General features: G+C 44.4%; 3 protein-coding genes, 1 long non-coding RNA gene and 1 pseudogene across 4 annotated transcripts in view; 2 read left to right on the top strand and 3 right to left on the bottom strand.

The window, feature by feature from the left end:
- Window positions 1-10,719, top strand: part of LOC144233208 (E3 ubiquitin-protein ligase RNF10) — a 34,251-nt gene extending 23,532 nt beyond the window's left edge. Inside the window, exons 10-18 of the mRNA XM_077766043.1 lie at window positions 38-299; window positions 511-644; window positions 1,833-1,950; window positions 2,180-2,281; window positions 3,677-3,832; window positions 6,538-6,638; window positions 9,528-9,585; window positions 9,658-9,816; window positions 10,431-10,719. Of these exons, the coding sequence (XP_077622169.1) occupies window positions 38-299; window positions 511-644; window positions 1,833-1,950; window positions 2,180-2,281; window positions 3,677-3,832; window positions 6,538-6,638; window positions 9,528-9,585; window positions 9,658-9,816; window positions 10,431-10,507 (1,167 nt within the window). The 3' untranslated portion in view covers window positions 10,508-10,719. The remainder of the gene's footprint in view (window positions 1-37; window positions 300-510; window positions 645-1,832; window positions 1,951-2,179; window positions 2,282-3,676; window positions 3,833-6,537; window positions 6,639-9,527; window positions 9,586-9,657; window positions 9,817-10,430) is intronic.
- Window positions 7,147-7,373, bottom strand: LOC144233154 (small ribosomal subunit protein uS14 pseudogene; annotated as a pseudogene).
- A 1,079-nt stretch (window positions 10,720-11,798) lies between the features above and the next one.
- POP5 (POP5 ribonuclease P/MRP subunit) lies at window positions 11,799-14,992 on the bottom strand. Its single transcript, XM_077766005.1, has 5 exons — window positions 14,941-14,992; window positions 14,716-14,858; window positions 13,403-13,552; window positions 13,140-13,223; window positions 11,799-13,039 (listed from the first exon to the last, which is right to left on the bottom strand). Exons 1-5 carry the CDS (start codon window positions 14,958-14,960, stop codon window positions 12,924-12,926), a joined length of 513 nt encoding a protein of 170 aa, XP_077622131.1. The 5' UTR covers window positions 14,961-14,992; the 3' UTR covers window positions 11,799-12,923.
- A 242-nt stretch (window positions 14,993-15,234) lies between these two features.
- The window catches only part of CABP1 (calcium binding protein 1), a 55,939-nt gene continuing 53,293 nt past the window's right edge, over window positions 15,235-17,880 (top strand). Inside the window, exon 1 of the mRNA XM_077766004.1 lies at window positions 15,235-15,442. The gene's annotated coding sequence lies outside the window, so the exon portion shown is untranslated. The remainder of the gene's footprint in view (window positions 15,443-17,880) is intronic.
- The window catches only part of LOC144233132 (uncharacterized), an 11,310-nt gene continuing 10,865 nt past the window's right edge, over window positions 17,436-17,880 (bottom strand). Inside the window, exon 3 of the long non-coding RNA XR_013335599.1 lies at window positions 17,436-17,697. This is a non-coding gene — a long non-coding RNA (uncharacterized LOC144233132). The remainder of the gene's footprint in view (window positions 17,698-17,880) is intronic.

The raw sequence follows: 17,880 nt of genomic DNA, 5'->3' as shown, positions 1-17,880 counted from the left end.
CATGTACTTTCTATTGATGGAGACTTTGTCCCAACAGGGTGTGCTAGACTACCTGTCTGCTTTTGATGAAGAGACCACAGAAGTTTGTTCTCTGGGTTCTCCTCGTCCTCTTGCTCTCCCTCTGGTAGAGGAAGAGGAAGCAGTGTCTGAACCGGAGGCTGAAGCTTGTGATGACTCAGAGTTAGCAGATGACAGTCTTGGAGAAGGGACCGTTTGTACCGAGTCCAGCCAGCAGGAACCCATCACCAAGCCAGGCTTCACACACCTGAGTGGCTCTCCTTGTTACTACTTTTACCAAGGTGAGGGTCCCTGAGAGGAGGGCTGGGTTGCCATAGAGATGCTTCAGTGACATGGCCTGGCCTCTCAGCAGAAGGAGGTTTTGCTGCTAGATGTGGGTGCTTGGGCCTGTTGTGCCTTTGGCCTCAGGGAGGGAGAGGCAGGCTTAGCTGTATGGGGGGTGCTGTCTTGAGGACTGGCCATGACTGTTGTGTGAGAGCCGCTTGTCTTCAGCGGAGGACGGGCAGCACATGTTCCTGCACCCTGTGAACGTGCGCTGCCTTGTGAGGGAGTACGGCAGCCTGGAGCGGAGCCCGGAGAAGATCTCGGCAGTCGTGGTGGAGATCGCCGGCTACTCCATGTCCGAGGTAAGGTCCTGCCTGACCCATGGGGCACGGTTCCGGAGTGCCATTGACCTGATCTCTTTGACGTGGGCCTAAGCAGTCCATACTCACAGTTCTTCGAGGATTGTAGCTTTTGTATTTGTTACATCTATTTTTGTCACTGATTTTGTGCCTGCAAAGATTTTAGAGGTTAAATGGTGCTGTCTTACCATGTTGGGGTTCTGTTAGTCACCCTGCTGTCTGCTTTGTAGGTTCATTTATTGTGGTTTGGGAACATAGATGTCTCCCACTTTCATTGAAGATGAGTTTTTCTCTTTTTCCGTATGGTTTTGGAGAAATGTCCAAGGAATTGAAAAGTTTTTGGAGGCTCTACACTAGGTTATACAAAATTGAAACATTTTTGGTTTAACAGATACCTGTTAACTATTATCTGATCATTTATTTATTTATTTAATTAAAAAAATTTTTTTAAATGTCTTTATTTTATTTTGAGAGACAGAGAGCGAGCAGGTGAGGGACAGAGAGAGGGAGACACAGGATCTGAAGCAGGCTCCAAGCTCTGAGCTGTCAGCACAGAGCCCGATGCGGGGCTCAAACCCATGGACTGTGAGATGATGACCTGAGCCGAAGTCGGACTGTTAACCGACTGAGCCACCTATTACCTGATAATTTATATATGCAAGGTTTTGCCCTTTGAGAGTTATCCCTGTATTGATCACAAACTTGTTACACTGTAATCTTTCCATAAACATGCAGAAAGAGAATGGAAAAGAAAATTAAACTGAAATTGATGGCTTTTTTTTTTTACTGTTTCAGGCCAAGCTTTATTCAGTAGGGAAATCTGTTTTATCCACTTTCCCAGTTATTAATTCTGTTAGTGGATCCCAGGTTTTTTGCCACCAAATACTCTTTATTTTCCCCTGTTCACTCTCCTTAGTTGTGGGTTCCAGAAAATCAGAAACAGCTGGTCACCTTTAAATTATTTATTACCAGGCTCAATTTATTCATATGCAGCACAAACCTAAAAACTGCTTTTGGTTGATCATTCTACCTTGTTGAATGTCAATTGATGGTTTCTGTTTGGCTTTGCAAAATGATGATAACTTGAGCACTACTCTTTGAGCTCCAAAGAGTTGGCTGTCTGGGGTGGAAATCTCTGTCCTCAGGGTTCAGCCTGGTGTTAGTTGAGTTTTGGTCCCTTTTCCACGGTAGGACGTTCGACAGCGTCACAGATACCTCTCTCACCTGCCACTCACCTGTGAGTTCAGCATCTGTGAACTGGCTCTGCAGCCTCCTGTGGTCTCAAAGGAAACTCTGGAGATATTCTCAGGTAAGAATACTTCTTTTCATAGTGGAGCTTAGGGGTTCTGATTGGAAACCCAGTGTGGGAGGAATTGAGGAGCTCTGTCATGAGCCTCCATACCATACTCCAGCTGTTCATTCAGTCCAGCTGCCTCCTTTTGGGGCCTTAGTGACTAGTAACTAAGTCACTAACTCCGGAAGGAGTTAATGGCCACGTTGTCCTTGGTCTGCCTCCTCACCGTCGGATCATCCCACAGATGACATTGAGAAGAGGAAGCGTCAACGCCAGAAGAAGGCCCGGGAGGAACGCCGCCGGGAGCGCAGGATTGAGATGGAGGAGAACAAGAAACAGGGCAAGTGTAAGTTCAGGAACTCTCTTGGACTAGTACAGCTGCGCATCCTCGTAGAGAGACTCTGTGCTTGGGCCCAGGAGCCAGACTGCTTGGTTCACATCTCCACTCTGCTTTTTTGTTTTTTTTTTAGCTCTTAAATGTGAGTCATGAGAGCACCTCCTTCATAGGCTTATTTGAGAATTAAGTGAATTAATGTGGGTCAAAGCTCATAGCTTTTAAGAAGGGATGAGATTAAATTCATCCCTGGCATAGTAGGTGAAAAAACCTGTTCTGGGGAAGGGAATTGGAGGTCTGCTGAATCTGGGGATTGTCTCCTGTGCGTTCTGAATGGAGCAGTGATCCCACCATTGACTCTATTAAAGGAGACCTCTATATACAGCAAGTCTGCCACAGGGTCTGATATAGTAGAAACCTTGACAAAGTAGGAAGGCTATGCAGGAGGTTAGATTTAAGAGCTCTTTCTTATAAGTACAGTGTCTTTTGATCTGCTTCTTCCATGTAAGCTTCATTGAACCTAGGAGATTAGAGTGACATGAGGGCTTGCTTATTTATCCTCCAGAAAACAAAGAATCGAGTCCTCAGCTAGGGAAAGGACTTCACCGTTTTGACTACATATGGTATGGTAAACATAAATTTTTCTTCTCCAGCTGGGATAAGTATATAGCTGGGGTCCCAATGCAGTGTAGCTATTTGGCACATTTCTCAAATGTTTAAAAAAACTGATGTTTCAGAAACAGAGGCTTTTTAATTTTACTTTCTTTATTACAGAAACATCCAAAGACAAGTACATAGAATAATATAATTAACCTTGTGTGTAATATCTGGCTTCAGTTAAGAATAGTAAGAGCAAAGGTTTTATTTTGTATTTTTGAGAGAGGGCTAGAGAGAACGTGCGTGAGAGGGGCGGGGCAGAAAGGGAGACAGAGAATCTGAAGCAGGCTGACAGTGTAGAGCTTGACATGGGTCTGGAACCCATGAACTGTGAGATCATGACCTGAGCCAAAGTCAGATGCTTAACTGACTGAGCTACCCAGGTACCCCTAAGATTTTATTTTTAAGTAATCTCTACACCCAGTGTGGGGCTTGAACAACCCTGAGATTAAGAGTTGCATGCTACCAACAGAGCCAGCCAGGTGCCCCAAAAACAGGTTTTGTTTTAAAACAAAAATAAAGGGGTTTCTGGGTAGCTCATTTGGTTAAGCATCAGACTTTAGCTCAGGTCATGATCTCATGGCTTGTGAGTTTAAGCCCCACGAAGTGACAGTTATTACAAATTTGGGTTTTAAAGTGTCTGATTATATCCCTTAGAGCCTTAGGGGATTCATATTGACTATCCTCAACTGTTGGAAAAGATTTGAGGAATATTCTAAGTGGCCTACTATTCTTCTCTTTTCTTTGCAGATCCAGAAGTCCACATTCCCCTAGAGAATCTACAGCAGTTTCCTGCCTTCAATTCCTATACCTGCACCTCTGATTCTGCTTTGGGTCCCACCAGCACCGAGGGCCATGGTGCCCTCTCCCTTTCTCCTCTTAGCAGAAGTCCAGGTTCCCAAGCAGGTAAATGAGTTGGGATTTAAAGAAAGAAGTTGCCTACCAGCCACAGACCTTAAGGAAGGCCCTAGTATCTGAATTTACAACTCTAACCTACTTAGTATGGTGGCATCTTTAGGTGACTAACTTTACCTTGGGTAGTTAATATATTCCTGAGGTACATCAGATTTTTGCCGTTTGATTCACTTTTCTCATTGGCTGTACTACTTTATACCCTGCTGTCTTCTAAAAACCTCAGAACCTCAAGGCAGCCCATATGGCAGGAAAGTTAAACTTAGATTCTTTCCCGTGACCTAGCTGTTTTATTTCTAAAGATTTTTAAAAATGTATTGTATTATATTAGTTTTTGAGAGGGAGAGAGCACAGAAGCAGGGGAGAGATAGAGAGAGGAGGATATAGAATCTGAAGCAGATTGCTTATAGAGCCTGATGTGGGGTTTGAACTCACGAACCATGAAACCATGACCTGAGCTAAGTCTGATGCTTAACAACTGAGCCACCCAGGCACCCCTCCACCCTCAGCTGTTTTATTTCTAGTTTGTACATTTGATATAATCCCCTTGTAAGATTAAGCATTTTTGTATGCATCTCCTTATTGTAGCATTGTTTATAGTAGCGGGGGAAAGCCTACAAAATGTAGTGGTAAGATAATGGCTGAATTATATAACATTTATACTATGAAATACTTTTTTTTATTTTTTTAATGTTTTTATTTATTTTTGAGAGAGAGATAGAGACAGCATGAGCAGGGGAGGGTCAGACAGAGAGGGAGACACAGAATCCGAAGACAGGCTCCAGGCTCTGAGCTAGCTGTCAGCACACAGCCCGACGCGGGGCTCGAACTCATGAACTGTGAGATCATGACCTTAGCTGAAGTTGGACGCTTAACCGGCTGAGCCACCCAGGTGCCCCTATACTATGAAATACTTAACACATATTGAGGAGGGTAATAGCTGTGTTTGTGAACCAATGGGTGGTCCTTTAAGGTCCAGTGGGTGGACCTTTAAGATAAAAGGAAGTTGTAGAACAAGACCATTTGTGGATTTTATTTATTTTTTTAAAGTAGACTCCACACCCAACATGGGGCTTGAACTCAAGACCCTGAGTCACATGCTCTACAAATTGAGCCAGCCAGGTGTCCCACATTTGTGGATTAAAAAAAAACAACAACAAAAAACAGTATTTTGTTAAGAGCCTATATATCTAAATATATAGAAGAGTATTGAGGGGAGTATGGCTGGCTTAGTCAGTAGAACATCCGACTCTTGATCCCAGGGTCATCAATTCAAACCCCATGTTGGGTGCAGAGTCTAACTTAAAAAAACAGAAAGAAAAGGAAAAAAAGATATTGATATGTTTCAGACTGGTAATGCTGTTTTACTCTAGGGAGTGAGATTGGGATTGAGAGGTCGTTCAAAGAGGCCTTTAGCTTTTTAAAAATTATTTTTTTCTTATATTGAGAGACTATATTAATGTGTTATGAAATTAAACATTTAAGAGTTACTATAATTTCAGAGATCTGTCTTTTATGACCTTCATCCACCTGGCAGATAGTTTTTGATAATTAAAATTTCTCTGTCAGCCATTTCATTTTATTTTAAAAAAATGTTTATTTATTTTTGAGAGAATGGAGACACAGAGTCTGAAGCCGGCTTTAGGCTCAGAGCTGTCCGTGCAGAGCCTGAACTCACGAACTGTGAGATTGTGACCTAAGCCGAAGTCAGACACTTAACCGAGCCACCCAGATGTCCCTCAGCCAGCCATTTTAAAGAATAGTCTAAGAGCAGAATATTTAAAACTCTTGGTGACTCTTATGATCATATACCTGTCACTGTGCAGATTAGGAGCCTCAGGCTAGGGCAGGGGCTTAGTGACAGGGACTGTGACTGCAGCCTAAATCTTGAGGGCAGTATGCACGACCATTATGCTCTTTAGTTTAAGAAGAGAGCTGATATACAGAGGAATATGGCAGAACATCGATTACATTATCTGTGATATAAAAATTGGTTGTGTACATGCTTTCAAATACTAGCTTTTTTGAAGGAATGGGCTTTAATGTCTTAAAACAAGAGCAGTTGGATAGACCTAGGACTGAAAGTACTAAATAGCCCTGGCTGACTGTGGAAGGGTCTGCTACTGGGAGAGTGAATAGGCCTCTCCCTTCCAGCAATGATCAGGGCAGTGGGTAGACATGGGAAATACCCACCTGTAGGTCAGAAAGGATGGAGAAGACTGTTACCTAGGGAGTATCAGGGAAAAGCTTGCATCTTCATGTTGGATTTTGTTCGTTTGGATGTGTGTTTTGGGTACTAACTGAATAGAACAGGTCATACATATCTGACTGGAACATAAAGGCTGGTCTGATTAAATTTTATCTTTTTCTTAGAACTTTTTCATTCACATAAAATTAGTCTATGACAGTCCACTACCTAGGCCTTGAGAGTCCACTGATGTGGAAAGGGTTTTTCTTGGTGTGGGAGTGGATTCTGCCATGCTTTCCAGTATTACTGTGACTACTAAACTTTTCTTTCCCTAGATCACTAGTGTGAATAATAGGCCATGTTCTTAACTTTGTAAGAACATGGCAGAATTGAAATTGGATCAAGGTTTGCTTTTTGTGATGGGGCTGGTAATTATCCAGACCTGATTCAGGGTTCATCTCTTCTCTCTTGGAACTCGACTTATATAATCAGGTCTCTGGTTTCCTTTCAGACTTTCTGCTGACCCCTCTGTCACCAACTGCCAGTCAGGGCAGTCCTTCATTCTGCGTTGGGAGTCTGGAAGAAGACTCTCCCTTCCCTTCCTTTGCCCAGGTAAATCTCTGCTTGTGAAGCAGTTCACAGGTATTTAATGTGAGCTGCTTGTTCTTTCTGGAAATCTTTCTGCTGGAGAGGGAGAGACAGGCTAATGTTGTGTTGATGGTAATAATCATGGAAAGCTTTTTTAGGAGGAAATCTTAAAGATTTCGTCTCAGATGTTATTGTGGACTTATCAAGGAAAGAGGCCAAGATTAGCTGAGGGAGAATCAGAGCTTTAGTTATTTAACAAACCGTCAACTACTTGGTTACTGAGCATTGTTTTAGGGACTGGGGAGACATCAATTTCAGATTGTCCCTGGTTCTAGGACTTCTGATTCAGGTGGTATGTATCTGTGACATATAATAAATGATTTCTCTTCTCTTTGGGAAGGGAAAGCTTGTTTTGGTTGTCCTATAACTAGCCAAACTGTCTTCCTTGGGCAGCTGGGGTAGAGGAACACTAGGGCAGTGACACTTGATGTCACATCTTTTTGTGTTTTTGTTTTTCTGTCTTTAAGTGTTTTTAGTTTATGTACAATAAGTTAGCATTAAGGTAGGTCTCTTGCATGGCCCATTCAAGGAAGTTCACGTAATCCAGCTTACTGAAGCCTGTGTCCTTTGCATACTGATGGAAACACTGGCGGCACATAGTGAGGCTGTATTTGTGAATCAGACCATGCCGGTTTGAGCAGACCTCAAACTCTGGCCTGATTTCCTCAGCTGGCTCCCATAAAGCTGCTGATGACCCATCTTGTTCTCTTGGATATGAGGCCGAGATGTCAGATCATTTTATTAATCTTTAAAACAGCATTCCTGCATTGAGATAACTGAGGAAGAAGGATGGGGACAGCTTGCTGAGCTTTAGAAGTTAGTATTAACCTTTTGGGGCTTGTTTGGGATCATTAGCTTAACATTTCTTTAGAGCAGGTGATAATGGAGGTTTCTCACAATGTTTCTCAGTGTGTGCTGAGATATAAGCAGGAATTGGACTTTGGTAAGTAGAGTCCTCAAGTCAAGGAGGAAGAAATAATTGAGAGGAATCCTGAGTATTAACTGATGGGCTTTAGGGGTTATAATCAAGTGGCTCCCAGGAATTATGTCAGATGCTTAAGTTTTGTTTCATTTTTTAGTGTTTATTTATAGAGAGAGAGTAATTGAGCAGGGGGAGGGGCAGAGAGAGAGAGGAGAGAAAATCCCAAGCAGGCTCCTTGCTGTCACTGTTGAGCCCGACTTGGGCTCACAAACCGTGAGATTATGACCTGAGCCAAAATCAGGAGTCAGACACTTAACTGACTGAGCCTACCCAGGCACTTCTTAAGTTGTTTCTTTAGAGTAGGTTTTATTGCCATTGCTTTTTTCAGCTTTATATGTTGAATAACTTCAAACTTAAAAGTGTTGAAGGAATAGTATAATGAACGCTCATACCTTTTACCTGGGTTCACCAGTTATTAGCATCTTGCTATATCTGCTTTCTCTCTTTTGTTACACTGTGTTGAAAATGTTAGACCTCACGAATGAGTTTACCACCAATTATTTATGAGATAAGTGCCCCCAAATGATACTCTTCTATAGAACTACCAGTTGTCATGATCACATGAAAGAACTTCAGCTAGTAGAATACCTAATATAGTATCTGTTTCTTATTTCTCCATTTGTCTGAATGGTCCTGTATTGTTTTTAGCCCGGTCCAAAAAAGATTGCTCATTGCATGTATTTGTCATGTATCTTTACTCTCCTGTGATCCATAACGGTTTCTCTAGCCTCTCTTTGTTTTTCTTCCTGTGGCATGGATATTTTTGAAGCATCCAGGCCAGTAGTATATAGTGTCCTATGGTTTGGATTTGTTTCTTTTTTCATGAGTGGATTCAGGTTAAACATTTAAACATTTCTGGCAAGAACAACACATAGGTGTTATGTATTTTAATGACCTGTTAAGAGTAAGATGATTCAGAGTCCATACTCTTTGGACCCCAAATTCCCAAGGACCAAGGGAAAAGATCATCAAAGTGGTACATGATGAAGAAAGGTTATTCAGTGAAATCAACCTCTGCCAACTCCACGCCAATTTTAATACTATTGTACCTCACTTTGGGACACATACTTTAGGATGACACATTAGGATGACATTTTTATTTGAATTTCATGGGGCTTGTCTCTTGGTAGTTTTCCAGTAATAAAATTCAGCCTGCTTTGAGTTGCATGGCATATGTGGCATATGTAACTCATAGTGGCCTTCAATAATTAAGAAGCTGGCCTTGGCCACATAAGATGAAAGAATTCCTCATTTCGGGGGCAGGAGGGATGGTTCTGATTTTTATTGTACATGGAGGAGTCTGGTCTATGGTTGGATCTAAAAGTTAATAATTGAGGAGCTATTGGAAAAGCAAAGACTGAAGGGTAATGGCAGCTGTTGGAGCAGTTTCAGGATAAAGTTAAATTGATTTTCTTGGCCTTAAGTAACTGGAGTTAGAGAACCAGGTGGTTTTGTTTTAAAATTGGAGGGTACTGCACACTGCTTATTCCAAGAGGTTTATGTTTAGGGGGGTTCCCACAAAGAGCAGGAAAAACTTACCAGAAGAAGGGATTGACACAAAGTCAGGATTTCCAACTTCAGAGTCTGAGGAAGAACCTCTTGTACAGTCAGTGCACTGTTCTGTACGGTTTCCTAAGGAACAAAACGGGCTTTGGTTTCCCACCTTGAGAGTTTTACTGCTAGTTCTTTTGGTCATGATACAGAGGATGTGACTTAAACTGTGTGTTAAGGGGAGAAGTACTTGGAAAATCCTTTTTTCCAGAGGTGCTAGTTCTTTGTCCCTTTAGCCAGGCAGTGTCAAGACGCAAGTCTGGGAAAGAAATTGGACTGGTTACTTAAATTCTTCTCTTCCTTCTTTCCCACTTTGGCAGATGCTGAGAGTTGGAAAAGCAAAAGCAGATGTGTGGCCCAAAACTGCTCCAAAGAAAGGTGAGAATGGCCCTCTGGTGGAGGGGGAATGTGGCTTCTTTCAGAAAGTAAATTAACACTGGTATTTTACAGATGAAAACAGCTTAGTTCCTCCTGCTCCTGTGGACAGCGATGGGGAGAGTGATAACTCAGACCGTGTTCCTGTGCCCAGTTTCCAGAATTCCTTCAGCCAAGCTATTGAAGCAGCCTTCATGAAACTGGACACACCAGCTACTTCAGATCCCCTCTCTGGTAAAGGCCAAGAAAAGCGAGTGCTCAGTACATAGTTGTCATTCCCACCTGGATCCTGTGGCAGGCATCACTAATTAGGCACTTTTCTCTGAGCCTGTAGGCTCACATGCTAATATCAGCCAACAGTCCATATAGTATGTCAGATAGGATGTTTTTGCCACTCCAAATTAATTATTGAGGCCCAGATGTGAAACTCTGAGGAACTCTTATTTTTTCCTTTCTAAGATGTAGCAGAGAGTATTTTAGAATCCTGAGTTTGGTAGAGGGTGGCTAATAGATGAAGTCAGGCTTGGAGCCCACGCCATTCTGTAGTATTTAGTTAGACAAGGTGACTAGCACTTATGGTGTGCCTTCTCCGTGCCTACCTAGCATTGTGCTCATTTTATTCTCCCAGCAACCATATTAAACGGGTAGAACTATGTTACAGATGAGGAAACGGGTCTAGGGGTGTAAAGTGACTTGCCCAGATACCTGGAGTGTGCAAGGACTGGTATCTCGATCCAGGGGGTCTTCATTCTAGAACCTTAGCTGCCACTCTGGGACTCTCAGGAATGAAACTGGCTGGGGCAAGGGGATGGCATTCTAAGCTAAGTTCTTTCTGTGTTTCCATTTAGAAGAGAAAGGAGGCAAGAAAAGAAAAAAACAGAAACAAAAGCTCCTGTTCAGCACCTCAGTCGTCCATACCAAGTGACACTACTGGCCCCGGCTACCTTCTCCATCTGGTTTTCTTTTTTCTGTGCTTTTGTTTTGCTGCTGTAATTTTTAAGTATTTGAGTTTGAACAGATTAGCTCTGGGGGGGAGGGGGTTTCCACAGTGTGAGGGGGAACCAAGAAAATTTTAAATACAGTGTATTTTCCAGCTTCCCGTCTTTACACCAAAATAAAGTATTGACACTCACAAGAGATCTCTCTTCCTGCCAGTATTTTTAGTTTGTTACCAGGTTAGTCTTTTTGACCCATGTAACTAGTTTCTCTCAACCCAAATAAATTGTGGAGTCCCTTCAGCATCCCTTGGAGCAGCCCACACCCCTAGCGCTGTTCTGCCGACATGTCAGGGCATCATGGCTTCTGCACACCTATCAGTGTGTGTTTTAGAACAAGTCATATCTTTCCTGTTTAGTTCTCCTCATGTTAAATAAACAGAAGGATGGGAATAAAATGGATTTAGGACACCTAGCCTGAATTGCAGTTTTTCTTCTGAGAAGTAGTCAGCTGTGGTGCCAGACCTGGGTTGCTTACATATGTGATGGAGGGTTTTACACCTCTTGAATGTGGCTTCTTTTGGGCAAGGAAAGCTGTAATGGTTATGGTTACTAAAGAAGCCCTGGAATCTGCCAACTTTTAGGTCAAGCCTGTTTGCAGTGACAGTGGCCTGAATTGTAGGAGCTAGGGCAGGTTTGAAAGCGGTGGGGCACCCACTGTGTCCCTGTCATCTGAAACAGTCTGTGCCTTGGTTTCAGCTGAATTTGAGTGATGTGAATTATTTTGCTGCTTAATAAAGTGACCCTCTAGGTATAATAGAATGTGAAGGCAAATAGTTGCAATAAATCACCTGCACAAGCAATGAGAACTTTCTGGTTTTTTAAAGTTCATTACAGGTTAGGTAGACACACCTCTTAAATAGGTTAAGACTTTTTTTTATGTTTATTTTGAGTGTGGGGGAGGGGCCGAGAGAAAAGGAGAGAGAGAATCCCAAGCAGGCCCTGCACTGTCAGCATAGTCCCTGACAGTGGGGCCCAAACTCATGAACCCTGAGAACATGACCTGAGCTGAAGAAATCGAGTCAGATGGACGTTTAACCAACCGAGCCACCCAGGCATGCCCCCTTAATTAGGTTCAAGAAACACCTACCAGGAGCTTGAGCACTCTTACCAGGGAGCAGTGTCTCTTCCTAGTGTCAGGCCTAAAGGGTTCTTGAGTTGGGCTTAGTTTTAACCCATCATTCTTTTTTTTTTTTTTTAATGTTTTATTTATTTCTAGGAGAGAGAGAGAGAGAGACCGCGTGAGCAGGGGAGGGTCAGAGAGAGAGGGAGTCAAAGACTGAAACAGGCTCCAGGCTCTGAGCTGACAGCACAGAGCCCAATGCGGGGCTTGAACCCACGAACCGAGAGATCATGACCTAAGCGAAAGTCGGACGCTTAACCGACTAAGCCATCCAGGCGCCCCTTAACCCATCATTCTTAAAAGAGGTTCAGAAATCTGGGAATAGGAACTCCCCTGGGTGGATGAGGATGTTTCAGCCTTGAAAATGAGGGGACATGTTGAAGCAAAAATTACAAATCCTTCTGTTAAATCTGTAAGAGACTCTGAAGAACATGTTTTATTCAAGAAAACAGATCCTAGAAATGTCATTAGTAGATAGTAGATCAAAACCTCCCTGGTTCTGTGAGTGTGGCAGGGTCCCTGGTCATCAGGTGCCTGGCAGGTGTAGACAGCAGGGGAAGGGTGAACTGCAGGAAACCACTGGAAGCTGGCAGCTGCTGCTTGTCAGGCAAGGCTAGGTTTTGTTGCCCCTCAAGAGAAGTAGGAAAACTACATTGTCCTGTTGCCTGATTATAATTGGGAAGGAATCTGGTGTGTTTAAGGCCCTGTGGGTCAGGACTGAGACCAGCTATACATCTGTACCAGTTCATTTGCTGTGTCTCAATACTCAACATGACCTGGATTACTTAGGATTCATCCTAGGGATTGGGGCACAAGGCCTCAAGTGGGAGGCTATGCATCTGCTATCCTGTAGGGAAGCCAGCCTCCCAATGAGCTTGGGGGAGGGGGGAGCGGGGGGAAGGAGAGTTGGCCAAACTTGAACTTAAGTATGCTAAATGCTACAGAAGCCAAGGACATTTAATAGACCTACTTTCGGCCAGGCAATGAGATACAGAGATGTCTGTAACCACAGGGGCTTCACCACCTGCAGAATCACTTAACCAGACCCTCTAGGTGAAAGTGACATTCAGTTTAAGTGAACAAGTCCTCCATTTTAAGCTGATAACTTGGCCTCTGGTCAGCAATCATCCAGTTTGGGAAACTAGCAGATGCTGCTGCCTCCCAGAATGTCCTGTTCCAACAAGAGGGCCCTGAATCTTGGTCACAGCATAGCCTCCAGAAGTTCACTCCACTGCTTCAGAAGGCTCCTCACCACCACTATCTGAAAGCTCCTCCTCATCTGACCTCTCCTCTAGTAGACAGCTTCTTGTGACAGATTTCTGGATAGCTTCCCGTTCTCCTGGAAAGGCAAAGAGCAGGGATGAAAGAGGTCTTTGGGAGTGACCTCTAACTCAGCAGGTTACTTATTGCTCAGTGGGCACTGGGCTAACGTCCCTTACCTTCATCAGTGCAGTTCTGCAATAACATCAACAGCTGTCTCCTGTTGTAATGAATCAGGAACTTCTGACATGTTCGAATTGTACCTGGCATGTGAAAGAGCTTTGTGGTCAACAGCTCGTGAAAGATGTCTGCTTCAAGGTTTTCCAAGCTGGTGAAAGTGTCTTGTTCTTAGCAGGACAGCAGGAAGACCCACCCGCTGTCAAGACTGAACCCTGAACCTGTTACTATTAAACACCAGCAACCATACCATATGCACTCCTACCTCCGACGTGTAAAGTGTTGAGAAAACACGGGTAACGGTGTCCTTTGTTCTCCAAGTATGTAATGAAAGGAAGAGCTGAGCACACAAGTTGGTAGAATTCCTTCCGGCATCGAAGTAGCACTATTCCAGTATAGGCATTGAGGTATCGCACTACAGAGGAAAAAAATCATTTTGGGAAACGTTGGATTCACTTAAAAATCTTCAGAGTAACTGAAAGTCTCCTGGGTGCCAGGCAGTGGCACTTGGGATGTATTATCAGCGGGTAAAAACAAATTCCTAAAGGAAAAAAAGCTTTAGAACAGACCTTCATTTATGTAAAGGGGATAAACCACATCCAGTGCTTTGCACACCACTCAGAACTGGTGAATGAATTTGGAATTGTAAATGCTTTTCTAAACCACTGATAAGTGAGGCTGGGGCTAGCAGAGATCCATCTTCCTCAGAAGAAACCCTTGACTGAAAGGTCATTCTATTGCAACTGGGCTCTGTAGGCTCTTGAAGCAGCCAACTGCGAGTTACCTGATGTAGGTGAATTGTGCCTATGTGCATGTGATTCTCCAGTATTCAATTCTGAGCACAGGGTAAAGGAGGGAAGGAATTTAAAAAACGTGGTGCTGTGGGAAGAATCCTCTTCCTCATTTACATACACACAGTTGTGGGCTCTGTACTCTACCTGTACTAGTAAGGGCTTTTTAGAGGTAATTATGACCATTCCCCACCCCCCCCAAGGGATGTCAATATAACCCCAAATAACTTACTCGGAACTACACATCTTCCCCCATTTAATTCATTATCCTGCTAATTCAATCGCAACCCCCAGTATACTATGTCAAATACGTAAAGGAGATTCTTGCCCCAAGTCCCACTGCCTTCTGTTTTTAGCTTTTTTCTTTAAAAAAATTTTTTTCTTTGATGTGTGTTTATTTTTGAGATGGGAGCGGGGGGCGGGGGGGAGGCAGAGAGAGGGAGGCACAGACTCTTAGGCAGGCTCCAAGCTGTCAGCACAGAGCCCTACCTGGGGCTGGAATTCAGGAAATGCGAGATCATGACCTGAGCTGAAGTCGGACACTTAACACTTAACCAACTGAACCACCCAGGCGCCCCTGCTTTTAGCTTTCTGCCTAACTTCGACTCGTTCAGACTTTGGGCTCAGGCTCCGAGTGGCCTCAAGAGGACGATATCCTGCATTAGAACCTAAGGTTGTGTATCGGGCTTGGAAGCTCCTGCGGTCACTCTTACCCCTTCCTTCTCCCTTTTCCGACCCCGCTCCCTCCCAATCCCGCTGTCCACCTAGTTCCCCAGCACCCTCGCACCCGCGAAGCCGATGGAAGTGGAGGCTGCGCCGAAAGTCCCGTGCACGCGAGCGATTGTGTCTCGTACAAGGCCGCTCAGCACTCGGTCCTCCAGACTCAGGCGGCAGCGGGGATCATCAGACACCACTTCGCAGAGCAGGTACCTGCGGAGGCAGAAGAGAAGTGAGCGCGGGGCCGGGGCCACGAACCTAACGCCGCAGTGTTCATCCGGCCTCCGCCGCTTACCTGTGCTTGAATCGCACCATGGCGGTCTCCGGTCCCCGCGGCCCTGCGCCCAAGCCGGATGTCGGTTTCGCTGGCGGCCAATGGGAAACTAGTCTCACTAGTCTTGCAGCCACTCAGAGAGGGAAGCAGGGTAAAAGGGCGGGGCTACAGTGTTGGGAGGCCGAGCCCAGTGTCAGTCTCCTTTAACCCCCACCTCCCTCAAACGCTCGTGGGGCGCATGCGCCATGCTGACTGCCTCGTTGAGTGAGGTGTTCCGGGATTGAGGTCCGCAGTCCCGTGGTGTATGGTTGCGGTGGGTGGTTCTCTTCCCCGCCGGAGTTTGCAAATCTGTGTAGGATGGAGCTGCTGCATTTGGGACCGTCGCGATGTTTACTATAACCTTGCAATACAATTGTGTATGCACTTCTATCGACTCCCTAAACTAGACGGTGGAACGTAAGGGGGTAAGACCTTGCATTTCCACGCCTGGGATTGACACGGGAAATCGGACCCTTAGTTTCAGGTTAGAGCTCTGTTTAATTTTTTTTCGTACAGCCAAATATGTTTTTTTCCTACAGTCAAATATGTTATTACTGTTTGGGTCTTTCAACAATGTTATGGAGACGGGGGTATTGTCTTGACTTTTGTTTGCAAAAACAACCCTTGGTCATTAAATTTTACTTTTTTTATGTTGATTTTTTAGAGAGCGCGAGTGGGGGAGGGGCAGAGAGAGAGAGAGAGGGAGACACAGAATCCAAACCAGGCTCCAGGCTCTGAGCTGCCAGCACCGAGCCCCACGTGGGGCTTGAACCCTGGAACTGTGAGACCATAACCTGAGTGGAGGTGGAACATTTAAGGGACTGAGCCACTCAAGCGCCCAAATTTTACTTTTTTTAAAACAGAAGAGTACAAAAAAGCAAATAAAAATAAATTATAATCCCAGTTCCGAGAGAGAATAATTTATCCTGTAGTGTATTTTCTTCCTTCTCTTTCCCCCTGTGCTAGCAATTCTCAAAGCGTAATCCAGGGACCACTGGGTTTTCCGAGACCCTTTTAGGAGCCCCCAAGGTCAAATTACTTTCATAATAATACTAAGATGTTATTTGCCTTTTTCACTGTCTCAGAGTGGACAGTAAGTTTTCCAGAGACTACTTGACATGTGCTGACATCATTCTGATGGCTAATGGGGTTTTGTATTGTTTTAAACATTTCTCAGTTTTATTTTGTTAATATGTACTGGAAATCTTCACCTTTCTCAGTTTTAATGTCCATGGTTAGTATCAATATATCCTACAAAAGCAAAAACTGGGATCCTCAATAAATTTAAGAATGTAAAGGGGTTCTGACAAAAAAAAACTTAGAACTTCTGCCCTATGTTATATTTTTCCTCTTATTTTCTTACTAAGAATAGGATCAAGGGGCAGCCTGGGTGGCTCAGTCAGTTAAGCATCTGACTCTTGATTTCGACTCAAGTCACGATCTCACGGTTGTGAGATTGAGTCCCAAGTTGGGCTCTGCGCTGACAGCACAGAACCCGCTTGGGATTCTCTCTCTCCCCGCCCCTCCCCAGCTTGTGCTCTCTCCCTTTTCTCTCAAAATAAATAAATATTTAAAAATCTGTGCAGAAAAATAATAGGATCAAACTGTTTAACACGTTTTATGGCTTATCTTTTTTTTTTACAAATGTATTATTGAGTTATACCATGTATAAAGTACATACTAAGTGTAAAGCTCAATGAACTTTTACATATGTATAGACTGACTTTCCTAACTACCACCCCGATTAAAAAGGAGCATTTCCATACCTAAGACGTTTTCTTGCTATCTAAAACCTTCCCAGAAGTAGCCTCTGTTCTGACTTCTGTCATAAGATTAGCTTTGCCTGGTCTGAACTTTCTATAAATATCCAACAGTACGTGTGTGGGGCTCCTTTTGCTCAACCTAATGTTTTTAAGTTTCAGTCTGTTTGACTATATTTTCATGTCAACCAATCTGCAGTGTTATTTTTCAGCTGTGCAGTATTGCATTGTTTGGATGTAACACTGCTAAAATGATAACTATTCCCATAACAGACGTTCAGATTGGTTCCACATTTTTTGTTAGACCCAGTACTCGGGTGCACAGCTTTGTAACTTGGTCTTCATACTCATCCGTTTGTAGACTTGTGGAACTAGCTGGCCCTGTGAAGTCTATGAAGGGAGGCCATTTATTCGCAAAATATGGAATGAATCCTCGGTTTTCCCCATCTCTCAACTCCTCACCTTAAAGGAGGCATGCTGAGAAAGGAAGGGGCTGAGGGGAGGCGGGAGGGCAGTGGCTCTGCTGGGGGACATGTGTCTACTGCAACCTTTCTTCTTCCAAAACAACCGGTTTATCCCAAAACGGTCTCGCCAGCGTCCCCCTCTGGCCAGCAGGGGGCGTCAGAGGCCCGTTGTGCGCCAAGTAGAAAAAGCCTCAGAGCACCCCCCCACCCTTCGCCTCGCGTCTCTAAAATAATTCCCCCAACACTTCCTAGCTTTCAATTCTCTTAATCCCAACACTACGCCCATTTTATTGATGCAGCTGGGGCTCAGACCAAAGTCACATCCAGTAAAGAGCTGGATTAGAATTCGATCCCAAGGCCATCCGACTTGAGTCCTTGCCCGCGTCCAACCATCCGGTGCACGGTTTTGCCTGTGCCCTCTCCATTTTCCAGCCACGTGCTGCCGGGGAGGTTAATTCACGTCCCCAGACCTCAGTTTCCTCATCTGTGCCACAAGATGACGATGGTTCCTCGGTCTAGAGTGGATACGAGATAAATGAGATAACGTGGGCAAAACGCCTGGCATGGGTGTGCACGGTACGCGCAGTTTTGAGTGAACGATCTACTCCTCCGCCCGGGCGTCGCCCCTGGAGCCGGCACACTGGGGTGGTCCTGGGCCTCCCCTCCTCGGGACCAGGTCCGGCTTCCCCGTCAGCCCC

This window comes from Crocuta crocuta, unplaced genomic scaffold (genome assembly GCF_008692635.1).
Source record: "Crocuta crocuta isolate KB4526 unplaced genomic scaffold, BGI_CrCroc_1.0 scaffold339, whole genome shotgun sequence".
NCBI lineage: Eukaryota > Metazoa > Chordata > Mammalia > Carnivora > Hyaenidae > Crocuta > Crocuta crocuta.
Note: the sequence above shows the minus strand (reverse complement) of the source record. Positions and strands in the feature narration are given on the sequence as shown.